General features: G+C 53.6%; 1 protein-coding gene across 1 annotated transcript in view; it reads left to right on the top strand.

Annotated features, from left to right (window-relative positions):
- The window catches only part of CRTC1 (CREB regulated transcription coactivator 1), a 59,272-nt gene that overhangs the window by 15,591 nt on the left and 23,808 nt on the right, over positions 1-19,873 (top strand). The window contains exons 2-4 of the mRNA XM_087816830.1: positions 15,146-15,262; positions 18,123-18,260; positions 19,272-19,333. Of these exons, the coding sequence (XP_087672956.1) occupies positions 15,146-15,262; positions 18,123-18,260; positions 19,272-19,333 (317 nt within the window). The remainder of the gene's footprint in view (positions 1-15,145; positions 15,263-18,122; positions 18,261-19,271; positions 19,334-19,873) is intronic.

The raw sequence follows: 19,873 nt of genomic DNA on the forward strand, positions 1-19,873 counted from the left end.
GAAGTGGAGTTGTGGGGTGGAGGATTCAGGAGGATGAGAGCCTGGTGGGGGCTGCTAGATGGAGGAGGGCCCTGTGTGTATCACAGAGGTTCTGAGGGTAGCCAGTGGCACTTGGGGGTTGATGGCTGACTTGGCATTTGGGACCTCCCTAGAGGAGTAACTGTAGAAGCACAGAGCTGTGTTTGAGGAAGCTCAAATCCAGGGCCAGGGCCAGGGCCAGGGGAGGAGTGGGGGACAAAGGAAGAGTAAGGGGGCTTCTCTCAAGGGCAGTCATGGGTGCCAGGTTGGAGAGGTGCCCCCATTGACACACATCTGACCAGTGCCTGCTCTGAGCCTTCATGGCACTCAGAAGTACAGGGGCGCAGCTACTTCTGAAGCAGTAGGTGTTGGTGGGACATGATGGGGGGCCACATTGAACCCAGCGATGCTCCGAGTGATGTTTGCCCAGGGGGGCTGGAAAAGGTGTACCTGGTGGAGGACAGAGCAGCTGCAGAGTTTTGGCATGGGGCGGTGCACATGAAAAGGTGGTTCCCAGCCTGGCTGGGCAGGGCTCAGCGGTTGAGCATTAGCCTAGGATCCAGGAGATCATGGTTCAATTCCCGGTCAGGGCACATGCCCGGGTTGCGGGCTCGATCCCCAGTCGGGGTTGTGCAGGAGGCAGCCGATCAGTGACTCTCCCATCATTGATGTTTTTATCTCTCTCTTGCCCTCTCCCTTCCTCTCTCTGAAATCAATAAAGATATATTTTTTAAAAAAAGGAAGGAAAAGGTTGTGCCTAAGGGGACAGTTTCCTGGAAGGCTCTCTCTTGGCCTTGTGTTCCTGCAGGCATGTTAGACTTCCTCAGGGGACAGGTGGGGCGATGGGAAGCCTTGGACAGCTGCTGCACCTTTCATAATCATCCAGGGAGGGGCCAGAGGGGAAAGAGGAAGTGCCTGCATAGGGATGAGAAAGGGACAGACAGAATGGGCCTAGGCTATGTCCATGTGAGGCTGTGGGTGGGAGTTAGGGTGAGCTGGTGAGCTTGTTGACACCCCCCTGGGACCCAGTGGGAAGCCCTGAGTGCACCCATGGATGCGTGTGATCTGAGAGTACATAGTCCCTGGGACGGGAGAGTCTCCAGGTCACATCTGCCCTGGGCAGTCTTACTTGTGCCTGGATGGCAACTCAGCCCTCCAGATGTCACATCAGGCCCCATCCTGGAATACACAGGGCTCAGGGGTCCCATACCCACAAGGGAAGGTGACTCAGATTACTCTGGCTTAATTCCTTCCAGTGGCTTCTCATCATGCTGAGTGAGGTCCCAAGAGGCTCTGAACCCTTCTCTCCCCTCATCACTTACTGGTGGGCAGCCTGGCCTGGCCCCCTTGTCCTCCTGCATGCTGGTTCTCCCCCAGTATGCTCACTCTGACCCCAGGGCCTTTATACTTGCTGGGCCTCGCCCCTGGAGTACTCTTCCCAGCTTCAGTGTCACCTCCTTGGCCACCTGGCACCCCCCCCCCCCCAATCTTCTGTTGTTTTCTGTATGACCTCTCACTCAGGAATTCTTTGCCTTCTTTCTTAATTTGCTGCCCGATCTGGTGCCTAGAGCACTAAGACCTGTTTATGTTGTGGGTGAGCCCATAAGCTGGCAGAGCTTATCCTAGCCAGCATGGGCCTGCTGGCTTCCCCTGCTGCCTCCTTTCCAGCACCCACGGTTGACTAGCTCCCTGTGTCTCTATGTACCCGCCCAGGCCTCCTGTCCTTCTGGCCCTGGGCAGTGCCCAGTGGACTCTCCCTAGAGGGGATCGGGAAGCTGAGCCAGACACACAAGATTTTCTGGGACTGCTGAAGGGCAAAGACAGGATCCAGTGTGAGTGGCCAGGCTCTTGGGTTGTGTTGAGCTACTCTCTCTTGTAGGGACTGGGTGGGGGTGTAGTATAGGCTGCCCCCCAGGAGCCTCCAGCTCTTGAGCAATCCTGTGCCCTCTGAGCCTGGCTGCTGATCCCTCTGACTTTCCCACTGTCCCCTCCCTAGGGCTTCACAGGCCTCTTGGCATTGGGGCATGTACTGTAACTAGGGCCTCTAATGGTTAAACACTAGATAGGCAGCAGTGGACTTCTTTGGGGTTTTAGCTCAGGGTGAGACCTTCATTCTGGGCCTCTCTTGGCCCACATGCAGCTTGCTAGCTTTACACCTTTCCATCCCAGTTGGTCTGTTTCTGGGGGTGGGGTTAGGGCTTCCTCCCTCTGGGCCTTGGGTCAGGCCACGCAGCTGCCGTGCTGGAGCAAGGGACAGCAGGGACGAGCTGGGCTTGGCAGCCCTAGGTCTGCAGCCAGCTGGGTGACCTCAGGGTGTACTGACCCTCTCGGAGCCTGGGCTCTGGCTTGGGGTGTGAGAGGATCCATGCCATGCCCATGCCTGGGAGGGCAGGGGAGCTGTGGCCCTACTCTGGCTGATAAAAAATCAACAGCCAGGAATTCAGGCCCCAAGTTTTTGGCACTTACAGTGTTTCAGGAGAAGCCAGCAATTCTGATGTTTAAGTTAACCTAAAAAAATTTTTTTTTTACAGTTGGCCACAAGTTTCCATTTTTTGAAATGCTCTCAGGCCTCAAGAAGGCCACAGCTGTGGCTGCCACACTCCCACCTGCCAGGTTGCAGGCTCTGACGTGGGCTTGTGGACCCTAGGCCCTCTGGGTTGCAGCAGATGAGTGGCCGTGCCGTGCCACTCCTGGGATGGGTGCCGGGCAGGTCTGTCCACCGCAGGTTGCCTGTAGAGGGGATGTGCAGTGGCCAAGAAACCATGTGGCTGAGGGTCTCTGATTAACAGTTCATGTTCTGCATACACCTATGGGGTCATGGTGGCCTCTTAGTCAGAGTACACTGCTCTGAGGACAGGGACACTGTCCTTGGTGACCATCCCTCACCCACACTGCTGTCTCACTTGTGGGGACTTCAGAAGAGATGCTCTGGGCCCCAACCTCCCCTCCTCTCCACACTGACATGCACTTGGTCCTTGACCAGAAGAACTTTGGGGATGCTTTTCATTTCTTTAGGTGTTTTTTTTTTTTTTTATTGTGGTAAAACTCACAAAACATAAAATTTATCATTTTAAAGTACATGTTTCAGTGGCATTTTGCACATACGCAGTGTTGTGAACCATCACCTCTTATCTAGTCCAGAACATTCCCTTCAACCCCAAAGGATACCCTGTCCCCATGATCAGTCACTCCCTATCTCCCCTCCCCCAGCCTCTCACAATTACTAATTTGCTTCCTGTCTCTGGATTTGCCTATTCTGGCATTTCATATCAATAGAATCATACAACATGTGGGCTTTTGTGTCTGGCTTCTTTCATGAACATCATGTTTTCGAGGTTCATCCATGTTGTAGCGCGTGTGTCAAAGCTTTATTTTTTTTTATGGCTAATATTCCATTGTGTAAATGGACCACATTGTTTATCTTTCACCCATTGATGGATATTTGGATTATTTCTACCTTTTTGCCACTGTGAACTTGCATTTGCAAGTGTTGGTATGGATGGAGGTCTTCGTTTCATGAGCTTTATACTGAGGAGTGGATTTACTGCATCCTGTGGTAACTCTAACTTATTCAGGAACTGCCAACCTTCTGGTATGTTTCAAACAGGAGCGTAAAATAAGTTGAACTTAATAAAGTTCATTGTGAGATGACACAGGCTGGGACCAGGATCCTGGAAGTCAAGCTGCTGGGACTTGCTCATGGAAGTGAAAAGGGGTTGAGGAAAAAGAGGAGATCAGCAGAGAGTCTGTGATGCTTCCCTTCCTACCCCTCACCTCCTTGATGCTGCACTCAGGCTCCCCCCCAGCCAATCCTGGCTATTTCTCTGACGTGACCTCCTCTTGCTCTCTCCCCGCTCAGTGTCTACCTGCCCAGCCACCCATGCCACTATTGGTCTTGTCTCTGTAAGCCTGTAGTATTCACCTCCTGGGGCCATGGTGGCTTCTTGGTTAGAGGACACTGCTCTGAGCACAGGGACACTTTGTTTTTGCTTTCTCTTCCCCGGGCTAGGACAATCTCTCCATAGTGAGGCCAGTTCACCACACACAGTTTACATGGGGCCCATATTACTGGGCTGAGAATGTGGTCTGGGGCAGCAAGGCAGCCTGAGGGCCCACCTGCCTCATCCCCAGGCCTGCAGCAGGTGCCACCCAGGGTCCCAGTGAGGTTTCAGGGGCTCAGGGCAGGGCCATGAGGCACCTGAGGGGCACAGGGTGGGCAAGGCAAGCCCAGGAACCTGCTTCCCCAACCACAAAATGGCTTTTAGGGTTATTATGTAACTATATCTAAAAAAATGGAGCATAAAAGCTATTTTGGGCCCATGGTAATGAGGGCATCTTGCTTTTGTCTTATCTTCCTGGGGCCCCTGCCATTCTGGGGTGGGGGCAGCATTGAAGAAGCTACTGGTGGGAGATGGTGTCAACACAGACCCTGAGCAAGGCCAGGTGTCAGTCTGTGGATGCCTGGGTCAAAAATCGTTTGTTTGGCGTTGGCCTGAGGCAGTTGCTGGCAGATCACCTTGTGGCTCCCCGGGTCCTGGAGGCTGACAAGTACTGATACACTGGCATGAGAAAGATAAGCCTCCTCACCACATCTCGGAACCCATGTCCCCATGTGGGTCAGACACCTGTTAGAAACTTAGCCTGTCATTTTCAAAGTGTCCAGGCCAAGAGAGGCTGGGACAGATCACAGCAACAGCGTCTGTGTATGGCTCCTTGCCCAGTCCGAGGGGCCCCTTGCTAGAAGGCAGTCTCCCTATTTCCCGTGAATGGCTGGTGGTTTCTTAACCGATTGTGATGAGATATAAAATTAAACTGCAAAGGATCCTTTCCCTCGGACACAAATAGAGATGTGTGCTTGCACGCCTCTGAAGCTGTGTGTACACCAAAGGGCGTGTTCAGTCAAGGCAAAGAAATGACAAGTTTTGGAGTTTTCTCTCCCCATGTACAATATACATGGATACACCCACCCTGTCTCTCTTGCTCTCCTTCCCTGAGGGCCCATCTAGAGCAGAGTATGCCCCTCCATACCCCTGAGTGTGCTGGGCAGATGTCTGTGACCCACTGTCCCTATGTGAGATCCCACTCCCCAGCCCCTCCTCTCTGACCTCTGACCTCTGGCAAGGCCTCTGTACTTTATGTCCTCCCTCTCCTTCCTTAGCTTTGTCCAGCTTGGGGTCCTTCTCCATGGCTTCCAGGGAGCCCCTCATCCTCACAGAACTCCTTGCTGTCCAGATCATCACATTGGCCAGTTTTCAGAGACATTGGTCTCTGTCTGGAAGAAGACAAACCAGGATGTCTGGTCCCAGCCGTGAGCTCAGGAAGCTTGCTTACCACAGTAATGTTGTTCACCATGGCCTTTCCTATGTTCCAAAGAATTCTCCTGCTAGCTACCCTGTCCCCTGCACACTCCAATGCCCAGCTCCTGCTTGGTGATGTCCCTAGAAAGGGGGCAGGCCAGCCTTATCCTGGGTCCACTTTTTCTTGCATGGACCCATTTTGGAGATGGTCCAGAACACAGCAAGGGTAACTTCCCTCCATCTACCTCCCACTCCTCAGGCAGTGTCCTCACTCTTCTAGGCGTGGTCCTGCCCTGGGCAGATCCGGCAGTGGTTCCAGCTCCTTGCTTTACTGACCAGTGATACAGAAACATCTTTTCACATAAATCTGTGATTTGGACATTTTCCTCAGGCGAGCTTCCCAGTCATAGGATTACTGGGCCAGAGGGTAGGAACACGTTCAAGTTCCCAATGGACGCTGCCAAATGGCTCTGAGGACACTGTGGGCCACCTGCCCTTTGGGGTTCTGGTCATTTTTGCTGAGGCTAATGTGTGCTGGGAAGGTCCATGTGCTGGTAGGGCTTCACCCTTTAGCCCCCAGTGACAGTGGAGGAACAGGCTTGGGAGGGGCAGCATGACCTAGGGGAGTTCAGGGCTGCAGGAGAAGTCTGGGGTGTTGTCACCATGGGATGGTTCTTAGTGTGGGACTTCAGTGACATAGGATTGGGTGACTGTGATAGGTTGAAGAGTGCCCCCTCCCCAAATTCATGTCCAAACAGTACCTAGGAACAGGACCTTTGGAAATAGGGTTTTTGCAGATGTCTCAAGTCAACATGAGGTCATCTTGTAGGAGGGTGGGCCCTAAATTCAGTGACAGGTATCCTTACAAGAAGACAAAACAGACACCCAGGGAGAAGGCCAAGTGAAGACAGGTGGAGGTGGGAGCGATGTGTCTATAAGCCCAGGAACTCCATGGAATGCCAGCAGTTACCAGAAGCCGGGAGAAAGGCCTGGGACAGACTCTCCATCAGAGCCTCTAGAAGGAGCCATCCCTGCCCACACCCTGTCTCAGACTTCTACCCTCCCGAGCTGTGACAGAATAAATTTCTGTTGTTTAAGGTCCCCTGGTTTATGGTCAATTGTTTTGGCAATCCCAAGACACACAGTGCCGAAGAGTGGAGGGGCTCCAGGGTCAGGGTCCCTCCGGCTCCTGGAGAAGCACTTCTCCTCCAGTGCCCTGCCACGCGAGAGGCTGCCCAGGGTTTGGGAGTATACACTGTCCTGAACCCCCCCTCTTTTTTTAAACTAGGTAAGGGACTTTATTAACCTTGTTCCAAACTTGATTCCCAAGCTTCTTCAGTTTAATTAGTTTTACAGAATGAATTGTGAGCTGCAGCGTCCAAGGAGTTTAGTCTTAAAAAGAATCAGAGATCTGCCCTGGCTGGTGTGGCTCAGTAGTTAGAGTGTCAGCCTGCACAAAGAAGGATCACAGGTTCAATTCCTGGTCAAAGGTAGGTACCTGGATTGCAGGTTTGATCCCTGGCCCTGGTCGGGGCATGTGCTGGAGGCAACCAATCGATGTGTCTCTTTCATATCGATGTTTCTTTCTTTCTCTCTCTCCCCCCTCCTCTCTCCTCCTCCCTCCCTTCCTTCTACTCTCTCTAAAAATCAATGGAAAAAAATATCCTCAGGTGAGGATTAACAACAAAACAAACAAAATACCAGGGATCTGTCCAACTGGTGTCATCCCATGCACCAGAAGGTTACCAGTTGGATTCCCAGTCAGGGCACATGCCTGGGTTTTGGGCTTGATGCACAGTAGGGGGGTGTAGGGGGCAGCTGATCAAGGTTTCTATCTTTCTCTTCCTTCCTCTCTCTGATATACATATATATATATATATATATATATATATATATATGTAATCTCAGAGATCTGATCTTATCAGCTCCAGGAGCCAAGTAACATGAGAATGCATAGTATAAACGAGCAGCTCCAAATCCCTTTTTCAAGCCTGATCTTTAAAAGTTAACTCCATTCTGTTTGTCTCATTCTTGGAAGCTCCTCTGACCGAAAGCATCCAGTTGTATGGCTTCCCCAGAGCCTCCTGCTTTGCCAGGGCCAGCAGCCCCTGAGGAGGCCTAGAGAGCTTCTGGAGGTTGAAAGGGAAACTGGGTGCCCTTGGCTATTTAGACAGGGTTGCACTGTATGCTGGGGTCAGCCATCTGCTTCAGGGGATGCTGGCCAGCAATGAGCATGCTCAACCATGCTGTGGGAACCAGGTGCTCAAAGACAGATGGGGTGAGGTTGGTGCTCTTATGCTGGTCCTCTTGTGCCATTCAGGGCAGCCAGCCTCCTCTCCTAAGGATATGATGACATGGAATCAGGGGTAGCAGATAGCTGAAATGTAAAAAGTTCTCTAGCAGTGCAGCTTCTACCGGATGACATCAGAAGGTAGCTGGCTCTTCCAGTTGGCCCTGTTGGTGTCTTTGGGCTTTGCCTTTGAGCTGTGTGTGGACCCTGCAAAGCACGGGCCCCTGCTTCCCACTCAGGGCCCCTCATGCCTCTCCCAGATCAGCCAGGGGTTATACAGGGCAGAGGTGGGTGCCTCTACTGTGTAGCCCCCTTCAGACCCAATGGTGACGTGCTGTAGCCCCACACTCAGCATTTAGATAAGGAAGTGGGGGCAAATTGCATTGCTCACAGCATCCTGCTCCAGCCCTGTGAATGTGGTGCCCAGATGCAGGCCAGAGGGAGGTGTGCAGCCAGGCTGAGCAACAAGCCCCACATCTCTGTTGCTCCATCCAGTGTACCCAGGACCTTGGGATAGGATTGGCATAGGGTTAGGGAGGTTACCCCCAGGAGCTTCCGGGGAGGCATGTCTTAGGGATGGGCCATTGGCAGCTCCCAAGACCCCTGCCTGGTGAGTACACTCAAGGGTCACCAGCCCCTGGGTCTCTGGCCAGGCCCCATACTTTCCTGGTCTGAGCTTCAGTGTTGTCCTCCCTGCCTCTCTGCAGAGAGCTGGTCTGGCCTCTGCAGAGGTGGTCTGGCCTCATCCTTCCCCTTCCTTCCTGGGCCTCTACTTCTGCCTGGACCATTACTAATTCATATTTTATTTTATTTTAATTTTAGAGAGAGGGAGGGAGAGAGAGAAACATCAGTGTGAGAAACGTTGATTGGTTGTCCCCCTCACGTGTCCCAACCAGGGATTGAACCTATAACCTGGGTATGTGCCCTGACTGGGACTTGAACTCGCCACCTTTTGGTGTATGGGGTGAAGCTCCAACCAACTGAGCTACACTGGCCAGGACTTATTAGCTCATTCATTATTTTGGAGTGCCATCTTGAGGGTCCCTGTCATCAGCTCTCCCCAACTGTCCCGTCTCAGGGGCTTAAAACAACAGAGCCTTACCTAATTAAATCTGCAAAAACTCTCCAATTTTAAACAAGGTCATTCTGAGATTCCAAGTCAGCATGAATTTGGGGGGACACTGATCAGCCCAGCACAGAGCTGATCTGCTTCACCCGCTGTTCCAGGTCCATCTCACAGCTGTGCAGCCACCTGCAATGCTCTATAGGTGCTCTCACTCATTTCCCAGCCCATGACCCTGTCGAGCAGGTATGCCACTTTACATTTGGGCAACTGATTCTGGAAATTTCCCACTCTGCTGCTCAGCAACCCCTGAGCAACCCCCTTATCTCAATGACTCTTGTGCTCTCCAGGGCCAGGTACAAGAAGGCCCCTCCCCACAGGCTACTCTGCACCCTGGGGGCTCCTGCTGGGAGAGTCCAGGGGTCCCTGGCTCTGACTGGCTGTGGGGTGATGGTGAGCTTCTCAGCTGTGGATGATCATTTCTTGGGGTGGGTACTGGTCCTAGAGGCACCCAGGGAGGCCCAGTGAGCAGGGCCCCAGCCATCAGGGCCCACTGGCCCACTAGACAGACACAGGCAGGTAACATATCCCAGAGCAGGTACCGTGGACTGAATTGTGTCCCCCTAGTTCACATGTGGAAGCCCTAATCCTCAGTGTGACTGTGTGGAGATGGGGCCTTTGAAGAGGTGATTAGGGTGAAATGAGGTCATAAGGGTGGGGTTCTGATCCGGTATGACTGGTGCCCTAATGAGAAGAAGAGAGAGTCCTCTTCACACACACCCAAGGAAAGACCATCTGAGGACATGGCAAGAAGGTGGCCATCTGCAACCCAGTAAGAGGGCCCTCACTAAAAGCCTACTCTGCTGGCATATTGGTCTTGTGCTCTCAGCTTCCAGAACCTTGAAAAATAAGTTGTTTATGCTGCCCAGTCTGTGGTACTTTATTATAGCAGCCTGAACCCAGAGGGTTGTTTTGGAAGTAGGGGTCAGGGAGGGCTTCCTGAAGAGGTGTATGAGCTGAAACCTAGGTGATGAGGAGTTCCATGGAAAGTTCTGGAAAAGGGTGGGGTGGGTGCAAGGACCTGAAGGCAGAAGGAAGGACCTTGTGGAAAGTTGGATTTGTTAGGAAAAGAGCCTGGATTACGACTGAGGCCCCTCCTGTCACTGGGCAACCTCAGGGCCTGTTGTCCCTCAGTATCTCAGTTTCCCAGCTTATAAAATGGAAGTGAAGCCCTGTCTCCCCCTGAGGGCTGCAGCAAGGCCTCACTCAGGGTGGGCGCCCAGCTGGCTGGCAGGTCTGGGGTCTCATTCTCTGGGAGAGAGGCCCACATGAGCCAGCTGTGCTGAGCTCAGACCCCGAGGGACCCTTCACACATCCCAGCCGGAAGGTCTGTGCTCAACAACCGCACCAACAGGGAAACAAACGTGTTCCCAGTGGACCCTCTGATTCAGCCAGGGCCGGGAACTTGGCAGCAACCACAGAGCCTGATTAAAGGCATTCCGAGGCACGCTTGGTGTTTGTGTATCTGGTTCTGTATTTACACTTTGGGAACGAATGAGAAGGCAGCTGGGGAGTGTCTCACTCAGCCGGCGGCGGGGTGCGGGGGGAGAGTGACTCAGCCTGCAATCCTCATTCGGCCACAAGCCTGTGATGCTTTCATTCATTCCCTCATTCATTCATTATTCCCTTCCTCACTAAGCAGATGTGTGATTTGAAACTCCAGTGTTCCTGGCATGCTTCTGGGGGTTGGCTGGACTTTCCTCACTGTGGAGCCCTTGGTCTGCATGGGGGCAGGCTGTGATGTGGGACTGGAGCAGCAGCAACATTAATCAGAATTAACTCAAAGTCTCACAGTGGACCAAATATCTAAATGTAGGAGCTAAATCTATAAAACTCCTAGAAGGAAGCATAAGTGTAACTCTTCCTGGCCTTGGATTTGGTGATGGATTTTTAGATATGACACTAAAAGCACAAGCAGTGAAAGAAAAATAGGTTAATTGGACTCTATTAACATTAAAAACTTTTGTGCATCAAGAGACTATAAGAAAGTAAAAAGAACTCTCAGAATGGGAGAAAATATTTACAAACTATATAGCTGATAGGGATTAATATTCAGAAATATAAAGAACTCTTATGATTCAACATGAAAAAGACACACAAACCCAGTTACAAATGGGCAAAGGACTTGACAGATGTTTCTCCAAAGATGGTAGACGACCAACAAGCCATGACAAGGTGCTCAACATCAGTAGTCACCAGGGAAATGCAAGTCAAACCCACAATGAAATATCATGTCACACTCACCAGCATGGCTACTGTTAAAACAACAGGAAACCAACAAGTATAGGCAAGGATGTGGAGAAATTGGAACCCTTATGTATTGCTGGTGGGAATGTAAAATGGTGCAGCCACTATGGAAAACAGTATGGCTATCCCTCAAAAAATCAATTACAGAGTTACCAAAAGACCTAGCCATTCCACTCCTAGGGATATACCTAAAGATTTGAACAGGGATTCAAACAGATCCTTTTACACCCATGTCTACAGTAGCACTGTATTCACAATCGAAATTCACAAAAGGTGGAAACAGCTCAAGGGTCCATCAGTAGACGTAAGATAAACACAGTGTGGTCCATCCACACAATGAAACATTATTCAGCCATGAAAAAGAGTGAAGCATTGACACATGCTACAACATGGAGATGAACCTGGAAAACATGCTGAGTGAAAGAAGCCATGCACAAAAGACCATATAATGTGTGATTCCATCTATATGAAAGCTGCAGAACAGGCAAATCCATAGAGACAGAAAGTAGCTTAGTGGTTGTAGGGAGAGGGAGATGGGGAGTGACTGCTAATGGGGATGGGGTTTCCCTTTGGATTACAGAAATGTTCTGGAACTAGAAAGTGGTGATGGTTGCACATTGTAAATGTACTAGATGCCACTGAATTGTACATTAAGCCCTGGCTGGGTGGCTCTCTTGGTTGGGGCATCATCCCTTGCACCAAAAGGTTGCAGGTTCAATTCCTAGTCAGGTTAGGGTTCAATCCCCAGTTGGGCACATACAGGAAGCAGTCAATGTTTCTCTTCCATATCAATGTTTCTCTTTCTCTCTTTCTGAAATCAATAGAAACATATCCTCTGATGAGGATTAGAGAAAAAGAGAAAAGCTATCTTTGGACTTCCTTTTTGGGTACCTGCAGGTACAGCCATCTTCCCCAGAGCCCAGGTTTCCAATCCTTTCCAAAGTAGGTAAGAGGAGGCATGGGGAAAGACAGCATGACCCATGGACCTATGGCATGAGTGGTCACTGCTGTCTGTTACAGCCATAGGATGGAGCCTGGGGAGTCCCAAATCAGAGCTGGTGACCCTCGGTCCTCCTCTCCCTGGAATAACACTTCCCAGGGTGTTCGGTGCCATCCTCCACAGCCTCAGTGAGATGTTCAAAGCCATGCACATGCCACCTCAATAGAGCATTGTAGGGGGAGGGCCCAGTGTGGGGAATGGAGCCCAGGAGGGGCTATCTTTCCTCCTTGAACTCACCACCTGCTGTCCAAGCTGAAACTGAAAAGGAACCTGGAGGGATGCAGCCAAACTGGATGAACATACCTGTCAGAGAATGTTGGACCCAGAAAACCCACTGGTGGCACCACAAGACTCAGAATTAGATTCTATCAGGGGCTCTTGGGGGCTCCCTGCATGTGCCCCCATGGGTGCTGGAACACTTGAAGAACTGGGTGAAGCCCTGGTCTCTCCCTGCCAGGGACACCCCCAAAGGTGGCTTGGGCCAGGGTGTGCAAATCCCTCTGGATCCCAATTAGTGCTCAGTCCTGAAAGCATCATGTGCTCGAGCTGGCAAGGGGACAGTATGTGCTGTTTGCTTCCCTCTCATGGGTGGTTCTCACATTGGGCCCTAGACTGGGGCACATGCTGCCTCTGCACCTGGACAGCCATCTGTTTTTATTCTGGGCCTGCCTCAGTTTCTCCAGGTTGGGGGTAGCAGTTCCATGTGGGCACAGGAGAAACATGGTTCCTGCCTGGGATCCTGAGTGCATCCAACTCTTGTTCCTGCACTCACATGCCACCTGTTTTCATTTGTTCTCCGTGTATGCTGAGCTCTTCCATTGTGCCAGGGTCCTTATGGGGCCGACAATCTGATGGGAGGAAACAGACAGACGGACATACACCTCAGTCACATACCTCAGTCAGGTAGTTTTGGACAGTGAGCTGTGGGGGAAGTAACCCAATGGTGATGAGGTGCTCAGTGTTGGGCTAGCCCAGTGGGAAGAGCCTCTTGGAGGAGGCAGCACCAGTGCAAAGGCCTCATGGCAGCAACAGTCTCAGTTGGTGGAGCCTGGTGGTCGGGGAGAGCAAAGGGCCAGACTGTGAAGCCTTCGTGGTGAGAGGGGAAAACAGGCCTACTCAGAACACAGGACTTCTCCCTCGCCCAACCTGGCTTTGCTGGACAGAGCTCAGCCTTCAGCACACTGGCTCCCCTTAATCTCATTAGAAGGCCCACCATTTGGGCCTGATCAAGGCTAGCTTGTCTAGAGAGTGAAGCCTGGGAGGGGCTGGCAGCTGGGGGTGTCACTGCATCCTGTTGGAGGGGGAGGAGGGACTGAGGATTGGGGAGGGGAGTGCCCTGAAGAAGTGGCTGCATCTGTCACACATCTTCCCAGGGCCACTGGCCCCCTCCCTGTTCCCTGCCCTTGTGGTCTCCACTTTACCCAGCTCTGTGGATGCTGCCAGGATGGGAGGGATGTGCCCAGCAGGGGTATGGGCACTGACAGAAGCTGAGGATGTGCACTTTGCTGGGCAACCCCACCCTTGTGGGGTCCTCTCAGCAAGGTGGGACCGAAGGAGGCTGGAGAAGTCAGCATTTACACGGGGCTCTCTACAAGGGAATGGGTGTTGGGCGGGGTTGGGGGAGAAGGATATCTTGCACTGTGGGGCTTGGGCACAGGATGTGTTGGGGGGTAAGGGGCCCTGCCTGGAAACAAAGGAGCACAGGGCTGAGATGAGGAAACTGGTGGAGGAAACTGAGGGCCAGAAGGGGGCTGTGGCCCGGTTCTTAAGAGGTGGAAGCACGGCAGGCTCTTGCCATGTGGCTCTGACACAAGGAGGGCATCAGTGGGTCTTGGGTCTGAGATTACCTGTGCCAAAGCATGGGTAGGGTCCCTGGCCTGTGTTGTCCCTCATGAATGTGGGGAAGGACACAGTGGGGTGTTCATGTCGGAGACAGACCCTGGGCTAGGCCCTGCAGACTCTTGAAAACCACCTGGGTAGGAACAGAGCAAGGTCAGCCTCTCTCCCAGCTCCACGCAGCTTGCAGGAAAAAGCTACTTACCTGGGTTAGGTGCTCTGCTGGGTGGGTGGCCAGTTCCCAGGCTTCACTTTCACTCCAGTATCCAAGCCTCCCCCCCCCAGGAAGCTGTGCCGTCGTTGGGAAGTGGGGAGTGTGGGTGGCCAGCTGGTGGAGGCCGCCAGGAGCTATTTGTGAGGGACTGCAAGTGGCCTTGTTGTGTACACAGTCGACCCTAGCAACCAACTGCCCCAGCTGGGAGAGTGACACCACCCCTTCCTGCGTGCCCGGCCACCGCCCCTCATTCATGACACCTGCTTCCCACAGCAGTGTGATGGGCTACAGGTGGTGCTGCCTGGGCCAGGGCATCTGCTGCTGTTCCCCAAAAGTGGCATCAGCTGCTTGGGAGAGAAGAGGCAGATGCCAGGCCAGGTCCAAGGCGGCCACTACTGGTCAGGGAGCCTCGGGCTCCTGGCTCTAAGGTGGGACAAGTCCCCAATTGAATGATGGGCAGAGGGCTGCAGGAATTCCGCCAGCCCAGATGAGAGCCAACCACTGCAGCCAGCCCTGGTGAGACAGAGTGACAGGTGGAAGGAGCCTGGGGCCTTGGGCAGGACCCTTGAACTCAGGCAGGGTCTGGCAGACCTGCTAGTCCTGTGTGCTGCCAGAGGGATCCACATCCTGCACTTTGAAAGCCAGTGCTACACTTCTGAGCTGGCCCCTCTGATTCAGGCCATTGGAAAGATTTCTTTTATGTTTGTCTGGGTGTCATTTTGCAGCCTCAGGCCTGTGCCTGCTAATGAAGCCTTTGGCCACAATGATAAATAGCTCCCCTGGTGGGTGAGGGGCCTCCTCCTTGGGCTGTAGGCTGCAGGCCTGCTCGATACTCTCACTCATTCACAAAACTGCCCTGTCAGCCAGCAAAGGAGGCTCCCCCAAGTTCAGGGTCCTGGGGAAGACCTCTTGTGGCACCTTGGGTTTCTGATTCTGTCTCTTTGGGTGGAGAGACACCTGGCTTCTTTGAGATTCTCAGTCATGGGGTCCTATATTCTCTAACTGGTACCACTGACTCCACCACTTGGGTCTTTTCCAGGGCCCTTGGAGGGGTGCTCTTTGAGGTGTGTTGGGGACAAACCCCCCCAGCCCTTGCTGCAGCTGCTGGTTTCTCTTGTAGCTCCAGCTCCAGAAGTCCCAGTACCTGCAGCTGGGCCCAAGCCGTGGCCAGTACTATGGCGGGTCCCTTCCCAATGTGAACCAGATTGGGAGTGGCACTGTGGATTTGCCTTTCCAGGTGAGTACCCCTCCACCCCCTTCCCACACTGCCTTCCTAGGGGAGCTTGCCCTGGCCTCCCGCCTGTGATGCAACCACTCTGTGCAAGTGTGTGTGTGTGTGTGTGTGTGTGTGTGTGTGAGTGTGTGTGTGTGTGTGTGTGTGTGTGTGTGTGTGTGTGTGTGTGATGGCTGCTTTGGACAGCCAGTGTCAGCAAATTGTGTGTGTGTGTGTGTGTGTGTGTGTGTGTGAGTGTGTGATGGCTGCTTTGGACAGCCAGTGTCAGCAAATTGTGTGTGTGTGTGTGTGTGTGTGTGTGTGTGTGAGTGTGTGATGGCTGCTTTGGACAGCCAGTGTCAGCAAATTGCCAAAGCCCTCCCACCCCACACCTGCCTACTCCTTTCCTGTCCTTGGGATGGCCTGCTCAGGCCTCGCCCAGATCCCCCGTGGCCAGGTCCCCTGTCAGCATCAGCAGACCCTGCAGTGAGGCCTCAATCTGGCCTCGAGCATTTCAGCAGCCACTACACCTGTTGGCTGTCTGTGCAGCAGCGGGAACTGCTTAGGGCCTCTGGGGCTTGGCTCCATCAGCCTCACTAATCCTCAAGCCCAGTGCTTCTCAGAAGGAGGCCCTGAGGCCTGACCCCACTTGTCTGCAAATGTTTCTTGGCAGAGACCCACACAGCATGGCTCCTGCAGGCCACAGGTCCCCCATGCACATCCTTGTCATAAATGGGGAGAGATAAAACTCACCACCTGGGTGCAGTGCCAGCTTCTTCTCCGGGGCCACACCTGACACTGGTATAGGTTGAAGTGGAGTCAAGGTGGGCCAGGGAGCCAGGGCTGAGACCCAGGCCACTCCAGCATGGTGTCTGCTCTGCAGGGACAGGTCCATGGACTGCTACCCTTTTGTCCCATTTTTGAGACAGGGCCCCAGAAACAGCCACATGTGTCCACATGCTGATAGGCCAGGTGGAACTTGGGATGGTCCCTCAGGGAGCTCAGCTCCCACCCGAGTAACCCCCTTGCTCCTACTTCTCCCATGATAGCGCTACTGGGATGCAGAAGGCCATTGGCCAGGATCCCCCAGGCTGGCTCAGGGTCTGCCCAGCTCAACTCTGGGCCCTTGGGGCAGGGCCTGCTTGGACAGCCTTCTCATCACAACAGATGCATAGAGCTGTCTAGCTGACCAAAACCTGACCTCTTCATCAGGGCACTTCTAAGTTGGAGTTCTCCTCCCTCCTCCATGGTTCTCCCCTTCCTCTGTCTTCCTATCCCCCCCTCCTCCCTGGAGGAGAGCATTTCTCTGGGCACCCTGAGCTTGCCCTGCCTAGGTCGGTGTGGAGTCCCCTGGGGCTGAGGGTGCAGGGGCCTGTTGGGGTCCCAAGGGACCAGGTGAGGCTGGAGCATCTCAGAGTCTCAATTCTTTGCATTTCCAGCCCATCGGATTTCTGGGGGATGCCCTGGCAACAGCTCCTGTCTCTCTGGTAAATGAGCCCCTGGGCTGAGGCTATTGGTGTCCCCAGTGTGGCTGCCCTCTTGGCCTGGTGGGAGGTGTCCTGTCTGACAATGGAAACAGATTTGCTCTGCAACCCCCCCCTCCAGTGTCTGGGGTAGTTTTGTGTGTTCATGTGGAGGGACCCCACCTAAGAATTTGAGCATGCGCACCAACGCTGCATGGTTGTTCCCATGACACATGCACATACATGTACACAGATCTTAGTGAGCTGGGCTGTGGCCGGGCTGAGCTTCTCTCTGCCTCTGGCTCTGCTTCAGCCACCTCAGTTTTCCCTCCGCTTCCCAGGCATCTCTGAGAGGAGATGAGCGGCCTCTGCCCTCTGGTGTTCCTGCTGGATGGCAAGGTTCCCTTCGTCTCTTAGTTACAGCCATCTCCCAAGCTCGCAGGGTCTGTGCTAGGTCAGAGAGAGACAAGGATCCTGGACACTGGGAGAGCATTCAACCCTGAATGCCAGGTGAGGTGTTTGGCTACATGGGGAAGAGCAAGATTCCAACCACTTTTTGCCCCTCTTCCCAGAGAAGACAGGAGGGCCCAAGGACCAGATGGGCAGGGATGGAAATGGGCTGTGTCCAGACCTGGCTTAATTTGCCAGTCTTACCACAGTCAGATGGCAAGAAGCCCCTCGGTGCCAGGGATGGCAGAGAGAGGCTCCTGGGGGGGCCAGGGGCATGGAGCTGGGAGAGGGAGCAGGGCCTGGCCAGGGACCTCATGCCAGCCTCAGGTGCTGGAAGAAGCCCTATCCTGCCAAGTCGTAGACCAGGGCCCCAGAAAGTGCCTGCACTTGGCTTATGGTGTTGCCAGGATATACTAGGGGCTGAGTCTCAGGCAAGGCTGACCCCAGGCTCAACAATCAGCCTCCAGGGAGCCAGCACTTGGCCAGGTGGCCCTTGACATCCTCGGCTAGAAGCCTTGGGCTGTCTCTTGGCAGCCCTTCCAGAGATGACGTAGGTGGGAAGAGTAGGCCAGCCAGGCCCGAGAGAGAAGGTGGAGGCCATCTGCACCTGGTGAGGCTGAGGGTGGGGGTGGAGGGGTCAGGGTAGGGGAGTGCTCAGGCCGTCTGCACCCCTGGCACCCTGGCCGGCACTGGTCCCGAGCTTGTGCCGCTCTGCCTGGCCTGTGCATGCCGGCTGCACTGCACGCCTGCCGCCCTGGTGCCCAGGGTCCTCAGCTCACCCCCAACCCTGCAGTGTTAGGAGGCCGGGAGCTGGTCAAAGGAGGAAACTGGTTCAGGTTGCCTCATGGTGGCCAAGGTTGTCTCAGGAGTGGGAGGCCCTGAGGTCAAATCCTGGGGTCAGGCCACAGCTGATAACCATTTTGGATTTCTCTCATTTTTTTTCCATTTCCTCTCCCTCTCCCCTCCCCTAGACACCCTTCCAGTCCTCAGGCCTGGACACCAGCCGGACTACCCGGCACCATGGGCTGGTGGACAGAGTATACCGGGAGCGCGGCCGGCTCGGCTCCCCACACCGCCGGCCTCTGTCGGTGGACAAACATGGACGGCAGATATCCTTTTCCCAGAGGACTTGGGCAGAGGGGCAGGGCCTTGTTGGTGACTGCAGGACCCTGAGTTTGTCTAACTAATGGAGCTACCAGCTCTGGGGATGGATCAGGGTGGCTCCAGTGGACTTCCCAGAGGAGGCAATGAGGCAAGCTGAAGAGCCTTTCACTAGGTGGGGACTGAGGGACACAGGAACAAGGATGCAGAAGTGGCCGCTGGAGCATGCAGCCGGAGGTGAGAGTTGGGGGAGGTGAGAGTTGGGGAAGGTGACACTGAATCACATTGCACTTGGACGCCTAGCTAGGCAGTGGAACCCAGGAAGGCTGTGAACAGGGTGACCACACATCAAGGCCATGTTGGTGGACCCCTCTCAGGGTGACGTAGAGGACAGAGCAGCCAGGGCAGTGTGACTGAGAGGGTCCGAGCTAGACCCAGACAGATCTGAGGGAGACCATCTGAAAACACAGAACTCCCATCTGCACCTCAGCCAAGCAGAGAGATCGTCAGGAGTTCCCCCCCCCCACCTCAGCCACCCCTTGGTGCTCAGCCAGCCAGCCCCACCCACCCCAGAGTCTGAGTGCTGCTCTGGGGCCCCTGCTTCCTAGAACAGAGAAGCCTGTTCTTTCCTGGTTCTCATTTCCGTGGCTGGGGGAGCCCAACCAGCTGGGCCCCAGACGGAGCCCTCAGGCCCTGGGATCCGCCCATCAGTCCAGAATTAAGAGTCATGACCTGGGTCATCTGAACTAGACTCCATGCCGCCCCTGTGGGCCACGGTTTCACAGCTGAGGCCCCTCTTGGAAGGGGTGCAACCCACACGTGCACTTGCAGGGGGTGAGTGCTGAGTGCTAGGTGGATAGGGCCACCCCTGGGGCCACTTGCAGCCAGGAAAGAAGGGCCCCCCCCTTTCCTGCCCTGTAGCCCCAGCTGTTTGCAGGTTCCCAGTAGCCTGGCCACCAGGTTTTTGGGGCTAGGGTGGGGCCTTAGTCAACAGCACAGTCCCCTTAACGCACTCTCAAGCGGACAGCTGCCCCTATGGTACCGTGTACCTCTCGCCACCCTCGGATACCAGCTGGAGAAGGTCAGTGATCTGGAGCCAGCCTCCCAGCCCTCTTGTTGAAAACAAAACCAAACTTTCATTCTGGTTGTGCTTGGAAAAACCAGTAGTAGTCACTTTAAAATGACAAAACTAAGAAGCATCCAGGAGTTTGTAGAAATCAGCTCTATTTTTCTTTTTTAAGCAAAGTTGGGATTATATTGGATATTCAGTGTTGTAGCTTGCTTTTCCCCCTGGATTTAATGTTGTGGTTTCCCACATTGCTAAACAGTCATGCAAATGTGATTATAAAAGTATTATACATTTATTGCTAGAAGATTAGGAGAATAAATAAATATACCTAGAGGAGGAAAAAACACCCATAATGCCATCATCTAGAAAGGTCTAAAATAATAAGTATATATACCTACAATAATACAGGTGATGCTGCACACCAGTGTGAATACATTTAATGCCATAGAAGTATACACTTAAAAATGGTTAAGGCTCTGGCCGGGTAGCTCAGTTGGTTAGAGCATCCGCCTGATATGCCAAGATTGTAGGTTTGATCGCCAGTCAGGGCAC

This window comes from Miniopterus natalensis, chromosome 4 (genome assembly GCF_054644295.1).
Source record: "Miniopterus natalensis isolate mMinNat1 chromosome 4, mMinNat1.hap1, whole genome shotgun sequence".
In the NCBI taxonomy this organism is placed as follows: Eukaryota; Metazoa; Chordata; class Mammalia; order Chiroptera; family Miniopteridae; genus Miniopterus; species Miniopterus natalensis.